General features: G+C 42.7%; 1 protein-coding gene across 8 annotated transcripts in view; it reads right to left on the bottom strand.

The window, feature by feature from the left end:
• Positions 1-18,620, bottom strand: part of HDAC7 (histone deacetylase 7) — a 229,515-nt gene that overhangs the window by 84,171 nt on the left and 126,724 nt on the right. For 2 of the 8 annotated variants that reach the window (XM_087886650.1, XM_087886651.1), the window contains one exon: positions 7,802-7,869. The exons of the other annotated variants lie outside the window; for them this stretch is intronic. In XM_087886650.1, the coding sequence (XP_087742776.1) occupies positions 7,802-7,847 (46 nt within the window). In that variant the 5' untranslated portion in view covers positions 7,848-7,869. The remainder of the gene's footprint in view (positions 1-7,801; positions 7,870-18,620) is intronic. 8 annotated transcript variants of the gene reach the window in all.

Below are 18,620 nucleotides of genomic sequence, written 5' to 3'. Positions count from 1 at the left end.
TGTATGTTGATCAGCCTGAATCAACCCACCTTTAAATGAAAGGTAAAGCCTGTAATCTACCATGCTGTCCCAATGCAGATACATAGATAGATGTTGACTTCCCAGCTAGGGCTGAGAAAGATCATCTCAAAATCACCCAGCCAGCTTCTGTGGGTGGACTAGAATTGGACTCTGCTCCTATTGCAGCACCTTAATCACTACTTCACATTATAACTGGCTGTCTCTCTCCAATGCACACATACAAACAAAATGGCAAAACAAGGATAAACAACTATCACTGCATGCATATATTACATGACAATAACACCCGACTGCAAATAATACCAGAAATAGCTCCAAATCTGCCATATTTATTTTAACCATAAGAGCTCTAAAAATGCCTTGCATACCAGAGGCACATTCTTGCAAAAAAATAAACTTATCTACTTCATCAGGACTGTTGAAAAAGATCCTATTCTAAATCCAACTTTAACTGAAATAAAGAATAGTTAATATGGTTTTACAATGAAGAAATATATATATATACATACATACATACATACATACATACATACATACATACATACATACATACATATATATATATATATATATATATATATATATATATAATCTTTTTACCCATCATTTGGCTTTATGTTTTTTCTACTTTTTTAAATCCCTCCAAAAATCAATACTTAAATACCTACTTTTGTATATATGCACTGTTGCACAAAATCTTAAAAAAAAAAAACCAAGGCAAGCAGAAAATAGATTATATTAGCAGCTTTTTTAATATTTCAATGATTACAATATGTATTAATAACAATTTAGCAAAAAAAAAAAAAAAATTCCCTGGTGTAATCTGCCAACAAAAAACCATGGACTTTTATGCGAAAGGATATGTGAATGTATTTCTGATATTAATCACAGATTTATGATTAATATCTGAGTATGTTTTCAAGTTCAGTTCTTCTTGATTCAAAGCAATGGCCATTTGTCAATGTCATTATTTGACTATGACTGAGTGGATTCTGAATATCTGATCATAAAACAAAGCAGGAATTCCATTCATGCCTGAGCTAAAAGGAGTAACTTTTACGTTACCGTAGATATAAAACATCTGGAAACTAATTCAAAATGTACTGACCTTTTTATAGAAATGGCTGGTCAGACAGATTAGACTTCTCTAGCCTAGTTCCTCAAGATGTGATGGACAAACCCCATAATTCCTCTGGCAATATAGCCAAGCCATCCTGCCTGGGAATTCTGGGAACTACAATTGCATCACATCTGGAGAACATCGGTTTGGGGATACCTCTTTTCTTGTTTTAAGATGAAAGCAAACCATTTTTTTATCTTGTCTAGCATTTGTGTTGCGAGGCAAGGTTAACATTTTAATTAGCCCTGCCTCCTGCTGAGTTCTGCCGCTCTGAATCTGTTCTTAATGTTTTCAGATTAAATAAATTAAAACCATACCAATGTTTTATTGGGGATTTTGTATACAGGGCATTATTCTCTGTTACATTGTTTCTATCTGCCCTGAGGATACTTTTGTGCGTTGCACCCAAATATAAATTTTAAAGAAAGCTGATAAATGACTAATAAACAACAGAGAGGAGAACCAGAGGAAAATAGATCCAGCAGGATTTGCTGCTTAATAAAGTTTACCAGCCGTTCCTTTTTTGTAATTGAATCCCAGATCACAGGGGAAAACCCTCCACAGCACAAACTAAGGGAAGCTCCCACAACACCAAAGCTCAAAATGTGTACCTTTTAAGCAGGGGTGAAATTTACATAACTTCGCTACCGATTTGGAAATGTGAGCGCACGCGCCTTCTCCACGCATGCGCAGAGGGTCAAAAACGGGACGTGATGACATCCGGGCGGATGGGCGGAGCTTCCTGCTGCCGGCGCTACCAGTTTGCCCAAGCCAGATAGAACCTGCTGAATTTCACTACTGCTTTTAAGACTTGATTTTGGCAAATGACGGATCACTGGGCAGGGGTGCATTAGACACACACACTAGGTCAGATTTGGCCCACAGTGGCTTTTGAAAGTGATTTTCTTTTTTTATAAGGAGGAAGATCAACTAGATATCCCTTCTATCCCCATTCCTGCAGACTATTGGGAGTTGTGGAGTGAGTCCCAACACTTCTCACAAGCTTTTTTATGTTGATTTCTCTACTCAGTTGCAACAGTGTCCCACAGAAGCATGGTGGCCCAGTAGCTTAAAAACACTGGAGATGATCTTTGTTACAGCGGTTCAAGTCCTAGCATTGTGTGGTGTAGTTCCCGTTACTTGCCTCAGCTTCTGCCAATTTAGCAGTTCAAAAGCATGCTACATGCAAGTAAATAACTAGGTACCACTTTGATGGGAAAATAATGACCTTTTGTGTGGTAGTGTGAATCCAGCTGGTGCCAGACTTCTCCAATGTGATGCCTGAGCATGAGGTGACATCTTTTGAGGGAGCTCTGGTTGATGCTGTGGAATGTCACTGAACCTTTCTGAGTGTCGATCTAATCCACACCCTGTGGTACATTCTGGATAGGGCATGAACTGAACAGACTAGCAATTGTTGGCAGCCATAGCAACTATGATGTACTAACACTATAGTCTCCCAGCTAATGTAACATTGCCATATGCTAAATAAAATAGAAAAATGGGCCACAAACAGGGGCAATTAGCCTTCCTGGGAACGGCTCCCAAGGCCATAAGGGAAGATGTTGTCCTGCACAACTGTATCCCTAAAACCTATAGAGAAACATTTCCACCTGCATCAATATGCATACTACCTAGGTTGATTTTTAAAAACAATAACGCAATGAAAAATAGTGCAGATCATGAAATTGTTTTGACTGAGTTGCCTATAAGCTTGAGCCTGTCGTTGTGCATGAAGTGAAGTGAAAGGTGCTTTAATTTTTATTTAAAAATATTGGATAGGCAGTCCATTGGGCCCATTGTCATTCTAAGAGAACATACATGATGGAAGCCTAAAACTCTCCCTCCCAATTTCATCTGAGGAAATACTCACAAGGGTTAGCAATTATTCTGATTGAAATTGTGAAAGAATGGCCAGAAGTGACTACTACCATAGGCTAGGAGATTGTGGAGGTGGTAGTGATGGAAACAACTTCGTAAGTGAACCTTCTGTTACAGAGTGATGTTAACCATTCTACAAGACTGACATGCTTCCCAAATTCCTAATGCTCCAGAAGGACATTTTGGTTCTATGTGGCAGCACACAGCTCAATGCAAATCTGCTCCTCCTTTTCTGGGCCCTGTGCATTTGAGGTCTATATTTGCAGGCAAGTCAGTGCTAGAAAAGATGGAAAGAGCAGATGTATATCCTCCGATGGAGGCAGAGGCCTCTCCCTTCTCTCAACTGCAGAGGTCCCTATCATTCTTTCCAAGCTACGGGCTACCTCCCTTCACCCCCACCCTGCAGCCACCTCATGGAGGGCTTTCTCTGCGGTCTGCTTCTTCTCTTCCGTTCTGAACATTTTCAGCTTTAAAATACAAGCATGTCCTTCTTCAGATGCACTCCCAGACTCTGCTGCGTTTTGGTTAGTTGGCACTAGCCTTCAAGGGGCAGCTGTGATGGGTGTATCTACCATGCTTCTCCAAAGTGTAACATAAGCCTTGTTCCAAGAAATCACGAGTTACAGCCCTGTCTGGGAACCGGTTACAGAGACAGCTGTTGCCCCATTGGTCCCAGAGAATAGGAAATACCGAACAGGGAAGGCAATCTCTCCCGTTGGTGGAGGGGGAGGGGATTAGTTCAGTTGCACTTATTTTGAGTGTTTTAGCCCACCCTGCCACTGGAGGCTCAGGATAAGGGCCAACATTTAATTAAATCAATAGTCAAAACATAACTTAAAACCAACAACTAACCACCAAAATAACATCCAGATAGATTGTAACCACAAGCATGCTCTTGCTCTCTCTCTCTCTCCCTCTCTCTCTCTCTCTCTCTCTCTCTCTCTCTCTCTCTCTCTCTCTCTCTCTCACACACACACACACACACACACACACACACACACTTATCAAATAAAAACTTTCCTTTTACTTGCAGCTTCATCTGAGAATTCCAAACAAACATGAGAGCAATTCCAAACAATGCCTTCTGAGGAGCACCCAAGGGCAGTAAGTACCCCTGAAAGCCCTCACAGATAATAATTAAGTTTGCACAGTAGAACAAGAAAGGAAAAGCACAAATTCCAAGGACTTACTCTAAGATCTAATGGCTTACCTAACACTGAGAAGTCACTTTCTATAATGTGGGGGGGGGGGGAGGAATGACAACTCATACAGGCTGGGTTGAGAGGGGTCACTTGGTGATTCATGGATGCAATCTAGAACTCCAATGCTTGCCAACTCTTCCCGCATTCGCTAAAGCAACTCTGCTTCCTTGTGTGGTTCAAAACAGTTCACACCTTTCGTTACTTCGCTTCCTACAGATGTTCAAACAGAAAATCAATAACAACAGAGCACAGGTTGAAGTTCTGTTAATAGCTGCGTCAAGAAACCTCCGCAGAAAACTTACTCAGTGAAGTTGTTTGGAATGCTGAGCAAGTTCCCACCCAGATCAAAGTCAATCCAATAAAAAGTATACCTTTTAAAAACCTTTCATCGTTTGCTGAAAGCTTCTGTGCAACGTGAAAGCTTGGCCAACTGCAGGCCTTCTTTCTGATTAAGAGTTTTGCTTGATCAAAGACAGTGAACAGGAGGATGCTCTGAAATTACCTGGTCTTTTATTTGGCACAGGTACTCACTGGCCCATCCTAGGTGATTTCTACACTTTATTGCCACATCTTTGACAACTTGGTGGTGGAAGCAGTAACATGATGGTGGAGCTACGACTAGAAAGTGCCCTAAGTAGGGTGGGGAATGCAATCTCCTTTGCCTCCAGCTCCTTGTTGCTACATCTCCAACAACCACAGCCAAGTATAGTGGTTTCTGCCAGGGACTTCTCTTGCCTTGCCAAGCTTTGAGAATTTTATTTCATTTTTTTCCCAAATGAATCATCAAAGCAATCAGCTTGCACTTGCTCTTCTGCTCTCTCTCTCTCTCACACACACACACACACCTACTTTGCTAGGGCTGCAATCTTCTACTCAGCCTACTCCAGGATCCCACCTGTTTAATTTACTCTGGAGTTTGGCTTAAGCACTAAACTGTTAGCTTTCACTTAAAACATACTGCTAAATTGTGGCAAACACTACAATGTAAACGCGATTCAAAATCTGGTGAAGAGACTGGCACTGGGAATGAGGAAGAAGAGATTTACAAAACACGTACAACTGATTTCCATCTGGGCAAGACAATGTTGCAAAGTTCCAGGGCAAAGACTTCTATTTATTGCACGATATGACAAAGCATGTTGTAAACAGAATCTTACTCCAGAGAGATAACCATGTCAGCTTGTTGCAATAAAGGCCAGGTAAGACTATTTTTAGAATTGGCGAAAGTTATCTCAAAGGGTAATTTAGACATTCTAGTTTCTAGTTCAGATTAGAATACTTTCTCATTTTTGTTTTATCTGAAGGATAAACCATCAGAGGGATTAATACAACAGTGTGGGCAAGGAGCTGCATCAAAATGTAGGAGTTCACCACATTTTTGCATTTGCTAAGAGGTTACGTATCATGTAACTAAAATTATTGCTCCCCATGCATTTCATCATTCTGCACTCTATTATATTAAAGGTTCCAATTTGGAGATCTCCTCTAATGGGGTTTTAGAGTCTGCATTACATATTATTCAAAGGCAACAGTCTGTACTCCACTTTTAATACAAGGAATAGAGTTTTTTTCCTCTTCAAGCTCCTTTTCTTGAAAGCACTTGGTTGCTCACTGGGGGAAAAAAGTTTTTTTCTTCCCAGCTATAACACTCTGCCCGATGTTTAATTTAGCTTGCTGTTTACGACCTTGTTTTCTCCTCCATGGGTTTTAATTGTTTGCTTTTTATGATGATTGGGTGCTACTTTATGTTTTAACCATTCTATTGTTCTTTCAGTTGGGAAAATGGTTTCAGATGTCTTCAGAGAGAAAAGCAGTTAATACATACATGCACCAAATCAAAACCAGACCAAAAGAAGTCTGGGGAATCAAGAGGGGGGGAATGTATGTATGTATGTACTGTGTGTGCGTGTGTGTGCTTGGGTCTCTGTGTGTATCTCTGTGTAATATATAGGCATGCGTGAATCTGTATGTGTATCAGCAAAATCACTTGACTAAAATTTCCAATTAGCTAAGGTTGGTTGCAGAGGTTGAAAAGGAGAAAAGATCTGTTGCTTTCCCACCAGTTCAGCAGAAACCCCACCACCATCATCATATACCTATACAAACAGTCTTGTATGACAACACAATCAGAATTGGACAAGTAACAGAAGGACCACAGACGGTCTGCATGCATATGCATAGGAGCCCTGGTGGCGCAGTGGTTAGAATGCAGTAAGGTAAAGGTAAAGGTTCCCGTCGCACATATGTGCTAGTTGTTCCCGACTCTAGGGGGCGGTGCTCATCTCCGTTTCAAAGCCGAAGAGCCAGTGCTGTCCGAAGATTTCTCCATAGTCATGTGATGGGCATGACTAAATGCCAAAGGCGCAAGGAACACTGTTACCTTCCCACCAAAGGTGGACCCTATTTTTCTACTTGCATTTTTTACGTGTTTTCGAACTGCTAGGTTGGCAGAAGCTGGGACAAGTAACGGGAGCTCACCCCGTTACGCGGCACTAGGGATTCGAACCGCTAAACTGCCAACCTTTCAATCAACAAGCTCAGCATCTTAGCCACTGAGCCACTGTGTATTACACCACTGCAGTATTGCAGGCTAATTCAGCTCACTGCCTGGAGTTCGATCCTGACTGGCTCGAGGTTGATTCAGCCTTCCATCCTTGCGAGGTCGGTAAAATGAGGACCCAGATTGTTGGGGGCAATAGCAGGGGTGAAATGTAAAATTTGTTACTACTGGTTTTGTGGGCGTGGCTTGGTGTGTGTGTGTGTGGGGGGTAATATGACTGGGTGGGCGTGGGCAACTTTTTTTTTTTACTTTTCAAAGCATTTTTTCTAATGCTTTGAAAAGCCTCTGCCCATCAGGCAACTCAGCTGGGATCGTCAGAGAGTTTTCAAAGCATTTTTTTTACCACCTCTTCGGCCAAGAGGTTGCAGAAAAAAATGCTTTGAAAAGCCTCTGACTATTCCAGCTGAGCCGCGCGATCATCAGAGGCTTTTTTTTTTTACTTTTAAAAGCATGATGATCATGCGGCTCAGCTGGGCGTGGTGGTGGTGGGGCACAGGAATTTTTGCTACCGATTCTCCGAACCACCCGCTGTCATCGCTACCGGATTGGGCGATCTGGTCTGTACCGGGAGCATTTCACCCCTGGGCAATAGGTTGACTCTGTAAACTGTTTAGAGAGGGCTGTAAAAGCATTATATAAGTCTAAGTGCTACTGCTATATTCACAGACAGCATATTGACTTTTAGGATGATCCCGCCTCAATCTCCAGCAGACCATGCAAGGCCTTCCTGTCTGAAATGCCAGAAATCTGATGGTAATACAGGAGGTCCTGAGCAGGCAGTCTAACTTGGAGTAAGGCACATTCCTAGAGCAGAAAGCAGGAAAATGTCTAACGCTAAGTACCAGGACTTGGCAATACTACAGTTTCTCATTCTACTGTGTGGAGAAGGAAAGCCCTTAGGGAATTCCCAGCTTGAGGTGGAGATGTTTAGTCTCTTGGATGGTGTATAGTTACTCCTCACTAGAATATCAAGGAAGGACTTCTTGCACAATTCTGGAGGCCGTTCCTTCCACCTACCTTCTCTTTTCAAAGTAACAGGGCAATTCATCTTAGGGTTAGGCATGGAGCCTGGGACTTCACCAGTCCTGCCAGAAAAAAACAGCAGGCATACAATTTAAGCACAATTTAGCCAGAGGCCTGTCACGGTCAACGCAAACCAAATAAAACCCACCACTCAGCATGCAAAGTTCAATAGGCCATTCTTTCCCTTTTCAAATTGGATTCGAAAGAATGCATATTGTGCAGATAATGATGGGAAAAATGTACTTTGACGAAGGCAAGGATGATCGTTACGTTAAAAAACACGTTAATTTAAAAGAGAGAACTACAGGTAGTCCTCGACTTATGACCACAATTGAGCCCCAAGTTTCTGTTGTTAAGTGAGATATTTGTTAAGGGAGTTTTGCCCCATTTTACAACCTTTCTTGTCACGGTTGTTAAGTGAATCACTGCAGTTGTTAAGTTGGTAAAATGGTTGTTAAGTGAATCAGGCTTCCCCATTGACTCTGCTGGTCAGAAGGTCACAAAAGGGGATCACATGATCCCGGAATACTACAACCGCCAAGCATCTGAAGTGTGATGCTGCAACGGTTGGGTGAAAAACAGTAGATCATTTTTTTTATATATATATAATTTTTATTAATATATTCTATACACCAATACACAAATAAAATATACAATCCTGCTACCATGGTATAATGTGATTACATTGTCCATAAATATAAAGCCATTCCTTTATACATACATATTTGCCATCATATATATACATCATCATATATCTATTCTATCCCACCTTTTCTGGACCCAATCGTACCATAATTTCCAACTGTTATAAAATTCTGAATCTTTTTTACCATTGATCGATCAGTAGGTCACTTTTCTCAGTGTCGTTGTAACTTTGTAATTAACTGTTGTAAATTCTGGAATTTTTAAAAAAGTGTTTCATGCCTACCATATTCTCTAACTTGTTAGTCTCTGGAGAATCTATAGCAGTGATGACTAACCTTTTTGCCATCGCGTGCCAAAAGCGGGGAGAGCGCGGGGGTGCACGTGCCCACACCCATAACTCTATGTGTCCCCCCCCGCGCAAGCGTGTGCAAACCCCCCCCAGCACTTTCCCCGTTTTGGCATGTGATGGCAGAGTGGGCCCGGTAGGCCCATTTTTTGCTCTCCCCAGGCTCCAGAGCCTTTCTAGGAGCCTGAGGAGGGTGAAAACGGCCTCCTCCCCCCAGAGGCCCTCTGGAGGCTGGAAACGGCCCATTTGCCGACTTCTAGTCCCACCAGAAGTTGGCAAACAGGCCGTTTCCAGGTTCCTCAGGGCCTCTGTGGGGGAAGGCCGTTTTCACCCTCCTCAGGCTCCTAGAAAGGCTCTGGAGCCCAGGGAAAGCAAAAAATGGGCCTTCCTCACCACCCCAGACCCTCCGGAGGCAGGAAACAGCCTGTTTCCCTACTTCCGGTAGGCCCAGAAGGCCCAAAAATCAGCTGAGCTCACGTGCCCACCGATATGGCTCCACATGCCACCTGTGGAATGCGTGCCACAGGTTCGCCATCATGGATCTATAGTCTTGTTGAGACTACACCTTCCAGAATCTAGCCCAAATTATACTGGCCATGCCAGCTCTGGACTCTTAGAAATATAATCTGGATAGGAAGCAAAAACTAGATTAGCATTTAAACATTTATGTAGCAGCTCCGAACTTCACCTCAAACAGGTTCTGCACCCAATCCGGAAAAATATTATAATGTTGACATCCAGCTTACTTTTTCACTGTTTTGAGATCCTTCTCTGTCTTCTTTTGGGGCTTCTCAAAGAGATAACTTTCCATGAGAGGTCTAATTAGGGACTGAAGGGATTTGTAAAATTGGCTGGCCTCACTTTTGTCCCAGATTTAGAATGTGGGGTCAACATCTCCAAGTAGCATCTTTTCTTTTTTGCAAGGGGGTGGGGGGGGAGAAAGGGAGGAGAATTGAGCAATGTGGAAGATTTTATCCCCCCCACTCATTCAGGATTATAGTTTCCTGTAGAAAGTGCAAATATTCTAAAAAACAACAACCAAAAAAAAAACCTACCACAGTTACTATTTATTGTATTTATCTCTATCTATCTACAGAGGAGTTGTTTGCTAAAGAGAGCCAGCTCTGCAATCTCAAGTCTAGCAGGTATTTTTAGTCGCCTCCTTTTGCAACAAATAGAGCTTTACAGGCAATCGGATAATTTTACTTGTTAATGAACACTGATCTCCGGATAGATCAGAAAATACTGGATTCCTTCTCTCTGCGCCCCCCCCCCCCCAAACCAACTCTCCCACCAGGCCACCCCCTTCCTCAGCTTCTACTGTTTCCTCTTTTGAAGCTCTGGGAGGTTTCCTTAACGGAGTCCTTGGCTGGAGGCCCCCTTGGGGAGATGCCATTTCGGGGCAGAGCTAGTGACGCCAGCAGTTCTCCAACGTCAATGGGGCCTCGTGAAAAGCAAGAGGAGGAGGGGGAGGAGGGGTGGGGGAGGAGGACGACTGCTTGGTGTATGTGTCTTGGCTGTGCCTTCCAAAGAGTAAGAATCAGCCCTGTAAGATCAACATTACATGTGAATAATAAAAATTGGCAGGGTTACACCAAAACAGCCCAAAACAAACTTTTTAAAGCAGCGGGTGGACAGAAGGTGAATCGGAGATCACTAGATAATTGTGGTCAGGCCTGTAAATGAAGACGGAGGAGGTGGAGTGGATTAAGTTACAGCTTCACTGGACTTGGAAGAAAGGATCTGGAAAAGCAATACAACGTTGCTTGATCAGTGATTCAAGATGAACTTGATCTAATCCTAGTGCAGACGCAGCTGAGCTTCAAATCTTCCTGGTCACACCTTTGTTATGGGAGGATGGATTTCTTTGCTGATTTTTGATCCTGATACTCCATGTGTGAGATCCAAAGGATACGCCATGTGTGAGATCCAAAGGATACGCCATGTGTGAGATCCAAATCAAATCCTCTACGTAAATTCTGATGAGTTCCAGGGATCACTTTTTCACTTTATACAAAGGTTTGGAACCCACTACCTATATATTCCCTTTATCTGCAGGACCACCTGAATAGAAGCTGGCTTTCTAACAAATATCTCCACTACCCATGGTTTAGTACAAACTAGGATTTCAACAAACACCTCTTTAGAAGTCTTGCTCTGCCAAGTTAAGGAAGGTAAGCAGTTACATAGAAGAGGTTACATGGGAAGAAGTTTATGAAACATCTTCTCCAATGGCCCATGCCTGGTGCTTCACTTAATGTCTTTTTGGCTCTTTTCTCCACGGCAATTACATAATTTTCTACTCACTTTGGTTTATAAATCAGTGGTGGGTTGCTCCCGGTTCTGTCTGGTTCTTTAGAACCGGTAGTAAAAGCGGCGGGAGGCTCCACCCACCCACCCGGACGTCAGAATTGATGATCTGCACATGCGCAGAAGCATGTGTGTGCAAGCGAGCGAAGCAAGCATGTGCGCATGTTCCCGTTGCGAACCGGTAGTAAAGGTAAGTAGAACCCACCCCTGTTATAAATGCCTGATATACACTGGGATTTTTTTTTAATGGCATTTATTTCCTAACTGCATGCTATCCTTTCCATCATTTTACCCTTTTATTAAACATTGTAACTTGTTTAAAAAACTTTAGCTATTGGATAGATAGTGGTGAAAATAAAAAAATAGTAAGTTCTTAACCCATCTTTTCCTTGGGGAAGGGACCTCTCATGGTAAACCAAGATTGCCTATATAGTACTAAACTCTCTCCCCAGAGTGACCAGGTACCAATGAAATGATCAATGAGTGGCTTCCGGTGTAAAACAGATTTACACAGCCCCTTAAGACTGACTCCTTGCATCAGTAGCATGATGCAATATATTCACGTACATCAAGCTGCATGTTGTCCTCTTCCTCTGGGACCAAATAAAAAAAAAATCAGCTCTTCTGAGATTACAAGTACAGGAGGGGTAGAACTGGGCTTTGCAATAAATCAGCAAAGATTTCTGACTTCCCATTCTTTATGGTGACGACAAAGCTTTCTTATTTCAACCCCCACCCCACCCCATCCAACCAGATTATACCTAGAGCTGAAGATGGTGACCATCCTGCTATGTAAATCATTGGATTGAGGGGGGGGGGGGGGGAGATTCCAAGTTTCTGTTTTATGGAATGGATGAGACCCTTTTCAGAAAGAATCTAGTATCGGCAAAAGTCCAGAATTTGACAAATCCACAGATGACTGCCTCTGGAATCAAGTATGTTACAGAGAGTTCAATCGCCTCCCCTTCAACTTGTTCTTGGATTCGGTTCTTCAGCACGCAGAAGACAATGTTAATAATAATAATAATAATAAAACTCACTAAAGTCTTTGCCAAAGAGTAAAATGATTGCAAAATTCAATCAACAGAATTGACACCTCCCCCCCAATCGTTTTGAGAAGACTGCCACCATCTGTGCTTTTCAATCTGAGGCCAGTAGGTACCATACCATTTCTTGCCAGCTGGGTCAAAATGTTCTGTTCAGAGGAAGCCACAATGAGTAATGAGAAAAGATCCCTGATGTCAAAATATCAAAATGGCAAAATTCCCTGAATTGGTCAAAGCAACATTGAAACACAGATACTTCTGTAAATATACCTCTGTTGGATCCTGCCAAAGCCAATTTTAGTCCAGTAGTTTGTTTCTCGCAGTGGACTCACAAGCAGAAGATAAGATATATCCTTCACCTGCTATTTATTTATTACTGCCAAATTTACTACAAATATATTACTATATATTTAAATTTGGATAAATGTGGCCTTTAATCTAAACCAGGAGAGATGGTTGGTTGCCACTGAGCTTTCTTGTGCAAACCTCGCATCTTCTCTTCCCAAAAGCATTTTGTAAGCCAGGTTTTCCGTTATTGGACATCCCCCAGGTTCTCCATTCCTTGACACCTATTATTTTCATGTAATTTGCAACAACCTTGCCTCCACGGATATACAAGGGAGGAAGGATATGGTTGTCTATAATAGGGCATGCAATGTAGACAAAATGCAAATCTCATTTTTACCTGCCCATAAAACCAATTTCTTTTTTTTTTTTTTGGAGGAATCTTCTCTGGCTTAAAATGTTTTCTATCTGACACTCTTATCTCCATTGAAGAAGGTTTTTTTCAACTACGCTAACAAGAAGTAAATACTATTTATAAACTAGGAATAGAAAAGCATGCACACCCATACACACATTTCATACGTATATCAGTCCCAAAGGATCCAATCCAATTGGAAAACTGACCAAGTAAATCCAGTTTCCAGAGGAAAGGGCTCAGCATTCTCTTTCTAGTTAGAAATTTAATTTAATTTATTTAATTTAATTTCCAATTTATATACCGCCCTTCTCCCTGAGGACTCAGGGCGGTGTACAGCCAAGATAAAAAACATAGAATACAAATATTAAAACATTTAAAAATATATATAAATTTTGGCCCAAATTTAAGAATCACAAACTAATTAAAAGAATTTAAAAATTTCTTCTAAGCCAACCCGGCTTGCTGAAAAAGATGGGTTTTCAGGGAACGACGGAAGGCATTGAGGTCCTGGATTCTTCTTATCTCCGGGGGCAACTGATTCCAGAGGGTGGGAGCCCCCACAGAGAAGGCCCTCCCCCTGGGGGCCACCAGCCTACATTGTTTGGCTGATGGCACCCTGAGGAGGCCCTCTCTGTGGGAGCGCACGGGTCGATGGGAGGTCGTCGGTAGCAGCAGGCGGTCTCGAAGATAGCTAGGCCCTATGCCATGGAGCGCTTTAAAGGTGATGACCAACACCTTGAAGCGCACCCGGAAGACCACCGGGAGCCAGTGCAGCTCGCGCAGGAGCGGTGTTACATGGGAGCGCCATGTTGCTCCCATCACTACCCGCACTGCTGCATTCTGGACCAGCTGGAGCCTCCGGGTGCTCTTCAAGGGGAGCCCCATGTAGAGAGCGTTGCAGTAGTCAAGGCGAGAGGTGACGAGGGCGTGAGTGACTGTGCACAAGGAATCCCGATCAAGAAAGGGCCGCAACTGGCGAATCAGGCGAACCTGATAAAAGGTCCCCCTGGTAACAGCCGTCAGATGTTCCTCCAAAGACAGCTGCCTATCCAGGAGGACTCCCAGATTGCGAGCCCTTTCAGTGGGGGCCAAAGACTCGCCCCCAATAGTCAGCGATGGAGTCAACTGACTATATCGGGATGCCGGGAGCCACAGCCACTCAGTCTTGGAAGGCTTGAGCCTGAGCCTGTTCCTCCCCATCCAGATCCGCACAGCCTCCAGGCACTGGGACATCACTTCAAATTAAAAGAGATTGGACCAAATGGATTCTAGTTTGACAAATGAAAGTGGCTACCAAGATTCTCTGGTCTGATGGAGAGACATCCTGTCTCTTCTCAAGCAGAAAAAGGATAGTGATAATTTAATAGCAGAAAAAAATGGGGTGTGACCCTCATAATGTATTATCATGAGAGTCGTTAGTGAATCCTCCCATTTTCAAGGGACATGGAATTGGGGGAAAAATTCAACACTCTACAGAAAGCTTAACATCATTTTCTGCAAGCACTCAAAAACAATGATTATTTCCACTTGGAGCCTATCATCCATGCATGTGGTTAGAACTGCCAACTTAAACCTGGAATCTCAGCAACCTTCTTAGCTTATTAAGAAAACTGCTGGGTAGTTATGAGCAAATCACTCTTCCTAAGTTTACCATATTGCACCAAAAGAATAAAGCAGCGATGTCTTTGAGTCGCTCTTGATTGCAAATGACCAGACAACTACAGCTGTACAGTGTTTGTGGTGACAGTATAAGAGACACTGTCTTTTTCTGGATTTTTCCCCCTAACTTCTCATCTGAATATCCTAATGATCTCCCTTCCAAAAATTAACCAGGCACAACCTCACTAAGCTTCCTAGCCCAGACAAGGTCAATAATCCTTACCTGTTGAGACCCCTGGAACAATGTTTTGTGAAAAAGTAGCCTGAGACTGTAGAATGATGCTGCCTGCAAGGTGATATATAAAGCCCTGCCTTCAAAGGGCAACGTGTGCTATTCTCTCCATCCCTTCATGCTTTGAAATGTGCAGCAGAACTGAACTTAATACATTATTTAATTTCAGTTGAGTTACACTAAATTTAGTCTTTGCTTTGGCCATTCAACGGCTCAGAGCTATCCTTGAGCCTGATCAAGGCTCGGCATCTCTGCTGCAGAGGTGGGTTTCAGCAGGTTCTGACCAGTTCTGGAGAACCGGTAGTGGAAATTTTGAGTAGTTCAGAGAACCGGTAGTAAAAATTCTACTGGCCCCGCCCCCATCTGTTCTCTGCTTCCTGAGTCCAGATGATTGGGAGGTAATGGGGATTTTGCAGTAATCTTCCCCTGGATTGGAGAGGGAATGGAGATTTTACAGTATCCTTCCCCTGCCACGCCCACCAAACTACAGAACCGGTAGTAAAAAAATTTGAAACCCACCACTGCTCTGCGGCAAAGGAGATCACAGAATACATTGGATCCAACAGAGGGGCTTGCTTGGTGGGCAGGGATGCAAAGGCAGATTCTGATGCTAGGCCTGCCTGCGAGTCCAAAGGGACCCACATCTGGCAAGCAATTATCTGCCCCTGTCAAGGCCGCCTCCCCTCGTCCTCTTCCATTTTCTCGGTGATGCAAAGCAAGGGTGAGGCCCAAGTGCTTGCTTGGGAGGAGTGATGCCAGATGACATCGTTTTCCATGAGATCCTTTGAATTTGCTCTGGCGCTGGGAGAGCTCTCTCCACCCAGCAGGAATGCTCCCCCCCCCAATGCTACACCAGATCTAATTTCAATCCTTGTTTGCACAGAAAACAACACCAGAGATGGACAGAATGTCCAGATTTAGGCCAAAGACTCGAGCTGGCTTTCACAACCATTCACCCTGGAGGAGAAGCCCTTCCACAGGCATAGGGGGGTGGGGAAATAAATAAAAGAGAGCGCACAAGAAAACAACACGGGTCTCTTGAAATTAAACACAGCCTGCTCTTCCCCTGAGCTTTTTATGAACTTTGCTTTAAGTTGGAGATCCGTTCCTTGGAGAGCATGGGTTAGGGAAGTCCCCCCACCCACCCACCCCTCCCACAAAAGAGAAAGCCAACTGCCAGCAGTTGCTTTCTGAGAAGGTCGACCTGCAAGCATCCTGCAGCTGCAAGGGAGGGAGGCAGCAGGGGGAGGTTTTATTTGGCATTGAGATATGAAGTCCCCTCCCCAATGAACGGGTCCTTGGCTTGCTGGTTTGTTTAGCTGATAGGGAGTCTAGCTGAACTAAAGCTTTACTTTGCAAGCTTGGGCTTCTCTTTCTCTCTTTCTCTTTTTTTCCCCCCTCTCTTCCTGGAACAGCTGTGCATGTGACAAAATCAAGGAAACCAAAGGAAAGGAAGTATCTGTTCAATTTGCATCCACGGTTATCTATAACACAGGCAAACTCATTTGAAATATAATCATAGGCACATCGGGCAATGGGAAAGGAAAGCTGAATGGGAACTTTGGTTGAGCAGCTTCAGATTCAGAAATACATGCAAGTTTCTGAGCTCTCCCCTTGGCTCAATATAGCACAGGAAACAAGGGGCAGGGTGGGGACAATTTATGGTTTGACCCAGAGAGTAATGTTTTGGGTCGAACATGGCCACCTGTTCATGAGTTGCCAGCAGCACATGTTAAGTTGGGCTGTGTGTGTGTGTGTCTCTCTGATACTATAGTATTTTAGATAATTGTTGTTAACACAGCTTGATTTGAAAACTAAGGATCTTTTAAATTTAAAAGAATGTAAACACAAAAGTAAAATCCTCTATTTCATTGGAAATGAGCAGCAATTTCAATTCCACTTCTTGAATAAATGTGAAACCTGTAATTAAGCATGTGGATCCAGCTGAGTGAGGTTCCTATTTGGTTCTTTACGGTAATTATCATGTTTGGTCACTACTTTATATTTTAAATCTCTGGTGGTGATGGTGGTTTAATGTTATATGGCTATTTTTTTTTCCTGTTTATGGCTTGTTTTATTTATTTAGCAAATATATATAGCCACTCATCTTACTGAACATGATTCTGGGCAGCGTATAACCAATAACAATTAAAACAATTTAACAGCTATTAAAACAATTAAATATACATTTAAAAAAAATGAAACCAAGTGTGTGGGAGAATTCCCCATGCCTCGCAGGCTCCCCATGTTTTGGGGAAAAGTTGTTGGAAGAACCATGTTTAAGGGCTATTTGGAAGTCTAGTTAGGATGGAGCATGTGGGGTGAGGAGATGATGCTCCAGAGAGCAGGAGCCACAGCCAAAAAGGCATGTCCTTCTGGATCTCATCAGGTGAAATTCCTTAGCTGCATTTTTGTTGAATGCCACCCAGAGTCACAGAGTTTGAGTTGGGCAGACCTGCAACTCCATAAAATAAATAAACCCAAGGAAAGGAAATTAGAGATGAAACAGTTGTGAAAGTAACTAGGGCTCCAATCACTGGGCATGTAAGCGTGCATAACATTTGGAGGGGGCACTTCACAATGCAATGAAAAGGCCTTATCCCATGTCTGAAGCACTGAAACAGAAATGTTTCTCACAGGCCCTCTGTGACTCTTGTTCAGCCTTTTCAGTTGTTCCATATAGCAAGATAAATAATGAGAGGAACGTGAGATGGAGCTAAATAGCAATAAAGGTAGCAATTTGCGTCATTTATAAGAGACCTTAACTACTGCATAGTGGCTTAGAAATTTTGCCATAGCCTTCTCCAACCTGACTTCCGGATTACACTCCATGCCCAATCATATCTGTTCCCAATGTCCTCATTCATAATTTGTATTAAAAAAAAAAACCTCAAGCCTCCCAAATCGTATTTAAATATGTCTTTTCAAATCTATCTTTTCTCTTAATAAATGTGTGTGTGTGGGGTGTGTGCTGACTCCCTGTATAAATGGGGAAAGACACCTTCAGCACAATGTGATTGCGGGGCCCCTCGACAGACTATCCAGCATATAGTGAGGGGATGCCCTAACAGAAGGTATCCAGGAGATTCTAGGGACTTCCTCTGCATAACAACGGCAGCTACTGACTGGATCTCCAAACTCGACATTAAACTTTGAAATGTTATTTCTGTTTTCCTTTTAGGTTTTTTTCTTACTGCTTTTTTATTGTTTTTATTGTTTTTAACCTGTAAAAATGAAGTGTTTCAATACTGTGTGTGACCAGCCATACGCTAAATAAATAAATAAATAAATCTTAATAAATATATTTGCTTGAAGAAAGAAGCCCTTTACTTTGTTATTAATTTAAAAATGGATTAAATGAAACGAAACCAATCCTTAAACAGATCACACTTGAGAAACTAAAAGCAGATGCATAAATAGAACAGCTTCTGCAAAATACAGACCATAATAAATCACTGAATACCCATAGGTGGGCTACTGCAGCACAGAGAACATTCTGATTCAATGTGAGTATAACTTCTTCGGTACACACCCACAGACAACCATTACATGCATACATAATATATATAACCCTCTCCTAATTTATCCTCATAGCATTGTGAAGTTCATCAATCCTTCTTGCGTATTCTAAGCCCTCTACATTTCTGGATAACGAGTTCCGGATTCCCAATGCACTGAATTAAGAAGAATGCAGCTTCCAAAATCCTTGGTACTTCTTCTCAGTGCCCTGGCATTACCCCCACGCCATCACACATACGTTCTCTGCTCTAGCTCTGCCCCACTTGGTTGCTCTTGGTGGGGACAGAGCAGCGTGACTGGCTCAGAGAATCAGAATGCCGCAAAGTTACACTGTGTGTTGCAAAGGAGCGAAT

The sequence above is a fragment of the Pantherophis guttatus genome, chromosome 2 (genome assembly GCF_059756535.1).
Source record: "Pantherophis guttatus breed Tessera chromosome 2, ASM5975653v1, whole genome shotgun sequence".
Taxonomy (NCBI): Eukaryota; Metazoa; Chordata; class Lepidosauria; order Squamata; family Colubridae; genus Pantherophis; species Pantherophis guttatus.
Note: the sequence above shows the minus strand (reverse complement) of the source record. Positions and strands in the feature narration are given on the sequence as shown.